This window comes from Nicotiana attenuata, chromosome 9, assembly GCF_001879085.1.
Source record: "Nicotiana attenuata strain UT chromosome 9, NIATTr2, whole genome shotgun sequence".
Lineage (NCBI taxonomy): Eukaryota > Viridiplantae > Streptophyta > Magnoliopsida > Solanales > Solanaceae > Nicotiana > Nicotiana attenuata.
In genome coordinates, this window is record NC_031997.1 from 4,658,781 (window position 1) to 4,663,586 (window position 4,806).

Genomic DNA, 4,806 nt, shown 5'->3' on the forward strand with positions numbered 1-4,806 from the left:
ACCTCCCAGGTGGGATAAATTAATCTAGCAATTATAATCACATGACTATAATTCCAGAATAATTTAGTCCGCGTATCAAAATTAAAGACCCGTTAGAGAATTAAGTCTTTAGAGCAATTAGAAATAGGAGGATTAAGATATATATGTAGCATCCATTTAATATGTTTGAACAATCACAGCTGTCCAACGCGAGCATAAAGTTTGATTCGGTTATTGTGATATATAGCAAATATCTTAAACAATCACTAACAAGATTTTTCTTATGTCACTCTCTGTATGTTTAAGAAATTCCATGATTCTCCTTAATGCATAAGAATCCTAAAGTTGACAACCTTTTGAAATTACAAGAGCCTAGCTAGCTAAGACTTCCAATTACTTAGCTACTTTCCCTTATTCCCCCCTTTATTTTCCTCTTTCTTTCTATACCTCTTAATTCCTCTCTCCCCATATGGTTTCATATATTGCTAGCGGCTAAGTATAACAGCTAGAAGAAATTAGTCATAGGAAATGAAAGAGGATTAGATACATATGGATCAAGAAATCTCTAACAAAGATGATTTCTTTCCAAGAAATAAGCAGCAAAATTACCATGTTGCCACTGGCAACAATACGAGTGATAGACTGAAGAGAGATGAATGGAGTGAAGGAGCAGTTTCTTGTCTACTCGAAGCTTATGAAGCTAAATGGATACTTCGTAACAGAGCTAAGCTCAAGGGACATGATTGGGAGGACGTGGCTAAACACGTGTCGGCGCGTGGTAATTCCACGAAATCTCCTAAGACTCAGACGCAGTGTAAGAATAAAATTGAGTCAATGAAGAAACGGTACCGATCGGAATCCGCCACCGCCGCTGATGCTTCTTCGTGGCCGCTTTATCCTCGCCTTGACCTTTTGTTACGTGGGAATAATGCTTCCGCGGCTTCCTCTTCTGTTATTCCTCCGCCGCCGGCTGTAGTGGAACCGCCGCAGCCAGCGATAGTACTACCACCGCCGCCTCCGGCTCCTGTTCCTCTGCCTCCTCCACCGCCGCTGCCGACGGCTGTGCCAATTGGGAATGGTGGCCAGAATTCGAATGGTTCTAATGGTTTTGATAGAGCTGCAAAGGTTAGTCAAGCATCCATTTTCTCAAATTAATTGTTTTACAATTTTAACTTCAGTTCAAAAATAAAAAAAGTATCAGAATATTTCTAAATTTTTTAAATAATTATGATCTTGATAAGAGGGAGGCATAAATCCCTATATGTTACTATATTTTTGAACGTGCTCATCGCCACCAAGTTTCGAGAATATGGTTCAATTTTAACTGATTAGTAGTTGAAATAATTGTGTAAGAAAAGAGATATAGCGTTGGTGCTTAAAATGATAGTTTTGCATTATTAATGTTAAGAATTAACGACGAAGAGAAATTCGAACCCCCACCGTTTGCAAAAAGTGTTTTTGTGCTCCCCTCATCATGTACTTTTGCTTTCTGAGCTCAAAGAGTCCTTCTCAATGTTTAATGGTTTCGTCTTAGCTTTTACAAAATAGTATAATAATAATAATAATAATAATAATACTAATAATTAAGTAAGTAATTAATGGAATTGCACAATGAACCACCTTTTAACTCAGAGAGCTCATCATCACTCATTAGCGATTTCACTAACAAATACTTCCTGAAGGAGATATTTAAAGTAGCACACCTTTCCATATATTTGCCTATTTGGGGTTTTTATGATTAAGTAAATGATCATTTGAAGATTATATGGGGATAAAAACATATTAAAGTCTAGTTTTCTTATTTTAAATATGTGAAAAAAGATTACTTTGAAAAACATGGTCTAGTTTTGAGCTATATATACGAAATTCATCTCTATGATTGAAGTTATATACTCTATAATATAGAGCTTATCACACAGAACTAGAACATACAAACATTGAAATAATATTTTCAAGCACTAGCTAGAACGAAACCCATCACAACTAGCTTCCAATATGTACAATATGTCTCAAGTTCACAATGTGCATGCAACAATCTTTTACTGTGATTTTTAAAGTTTATTTAGACACAAGAAGGGTTTGAATTGTGTCTTGCTCGATTTTTGCAATTTCAAAGAACCTTATTTGAATGTAATAAACATACGCAAACAAAAGTAAAGTGTGAAATTTAAACAGCACAACAACTTTACGTGGAAAACCTCCTTGTTCAAGGGAGTAAAAATCACGACCTATCTCAGTAGAATTTGCTTCCAAACTTCTCTAACTTCAAAGAGGAATTTTGGGTTACAACTCTATAACTAAGGAAGCTAACTTTAATACCCTTTTCCTACAATCAACTTTATTATATTGTAGCTACTCTTCCCAAACTAACTCTAGTGTAGGAAGCTAATACAAAAACTCAAAGTTTATGTGCTAACATATCATTATACATCTCAAAAGCAATTAGGCTACAATTTAGAATAATTGACTCAATCCTAAACAACTAAAGAACTTAAGCATCTTCGTCTTCTGGACCTGGTTTTTCAGTTGAGCAGCTTGAATTCTTGAAAGCACTTTCCTTGTCAAGAGTAGTTATTTGCCTTTGAATAAATTTTATGATTGTATAAAATGATGGCCTTGTAACAGTAATAATGCGGTGCTTTATATAGGAGTGAGGTTGGCCGAAAAAAACTTTTCCAAGTTACGTTCCAAAACCTAAAATACTTCCGCCACCTCCTCAAGGAAAGTAAATCTTAACGATAGTAGGAGTTACTCATAAAACCGTGCTTCAAAAACCGCGCATCTTAAGAATTAATTTGTACACTATACATCTTTTTTAAGGAGCATGAAATTAAAGTTCCCTAAGTTGTTTTTCCAGGAAGACATAATGGATGCCAAATTGTCGGACAATGCAGCAATATCAGAAAAAAATGCAATGGATACAAACAGCAGCACGCCGGCCCTTTACAGCGACGACAAGAGCAAGTCGAAGAATGTGAAACTGAGATCAATGGAGAAAAAATCAAAGAAGAAGCGAAAGAGGGCAGAAGGGTGGGAAATTGGGGAGAGTATAAGGTTACTAGCAGAAGTAGTAGTAAGGTCAGAGCAAGCAAGAATGGAGACAATGAGAGAGATTGAGAGAATGAGAGCAGAAGCTGAGGCCAAAAGAGGTGAAATGGACCTTAAACGAACAGAAATAATTGCCAACACTCAACTTGAGATTGCTAAGCTCTTTGCAAGTATTACCAAAGGATCAGTTGATCCTTGAGAATTGGAAGAAGTTGAGAAATAATCACTCTGCTGAAAATAACCTTGTCTCCATCTTTAAGATTAGGACTAGCAGTTCCATTTATCTTAATGATTTGTATCTTTTAAACATCTTTACAATATCACTTCTTCCTTTGAAAATGACAGAGGAATAATCCATCAATTCTCAAACTAGTTAAAATCGTCTATATGAATCATCTATACTCCTTTTGCTCTATTGATCATACGTACTCATTTTGTTTAAATAACAAATAATTTGTTTTTCAAGACACATTAAAGGTCAATATTCTATGTTGCCTAAATATCACGCATGCACGGAATATATGTTTCTAGCGAACATCAGACCAAGTTTTAGTGTAAATACAACAACTAGAATCACAAATAATTGGTATGAATTTCTTGCTTCTATTATATATTGTTGTTAGTTAAGTTCACATTAAGCTTAGAGAGATTGTACGTTATTTTAGACAACTTCCGTCGATATGACTTTCGATTTACCTTGTCCCTTTTTATCACATTCAATCATTATATAGTACTCCATCACACTGTCACTATGGACGAGTGAATATGGGGGTTAAGTTAGACCCTCTATATAATGTAATTATTCAAACTCTTAATACATACCATTTAACGTTGACACTTTCATCATACTCTCTCCGTCTAAATTTAGTTGTTCACTCTATTAAAAATAGATATTCACTTTTATTTGTCCAATTTAAAAAACCAATGAATAATTTACCATTTTATACCTATTTTCCCGTCTTATTAAGTACTACTTATTTTCAATTCACTTTTCAACATATAATAAATAAATATGGCTGATATAATATCATATTATTTATTATCTCTTAATAGCTTGTTTGGATGGTTGTTACCTATTGTATTATATCGTACTGTCTTTAAATACAATATTTGTTTTGATTATTAAATTTTATTGTATCGTATCATTAAATCTGTATGTAACGACGGAAAATGCCACTTTATGGAACGATGGATTTGGTGTGGTAGCATCATTATCTTTTTTTTCCCCTCATCTTACCCTTCCTTATTATTAAATAATCATATTTTATCATTTACCCGAGGGCGGTTCAAAACCAAACCGTAATCGATAACCGAACCACAACATTGGCTTATCGGTTATTGTTATCGGGTTATCGGATTAACGATTGGTAAACAGATTAAATTTTTATAATTAATGATTTATCAATTCGAGGACGGATTAATCAATTTCCTTATCGGATAAACCCTTAACCCGTTAAGAATTACTATATTTATTTTATTTCTACCCCTGTGTATATAAAGAATCTAACTAGCTATTTTGTCATAACTAGTTTGTAGCAATTCAAATAGTGGAGATGCTACTTTATGATTGGAGAGTGAAATCAGTTGGAATTAAGACAAAATCGTGGGAGAATATCGAAAAGTACAATCTCAACCACAACTATTTTATGAGTTCAATTCATGATAGTAGGCGATAATTATGTAGTTTAGCTACCATTGACGCTCTAACTTAGTTGCACTTTATTGATAATTGAAGGTTAAATGATAACAAATTACTCTAATTAAGAACTTTATGCTTTG

General features: G+C 34.0%; 1 protein-coding gene across 1 annotated transcript; it reads left to right on the forward strand.

The window, feature by feature from the left end:
* LOC109231998 (trihelix transcription factor ASIL2) lies at positions 241–3,442 on the forward strand. The gene is made up of 2 exons (XM_019397621.1): positions 241–1,104; positions 2,837–3,442. The coding sequence occupies exons 1-2, from the start codon at positions 529–531 to the stop codon at positions 3,224–3,226; spliced, it is 966 nt and encodes a 321-aa protein (XP_019253166.1). The 5' UTR covers positions 241–528; the 3' UTR covers positions 3,227–3,442.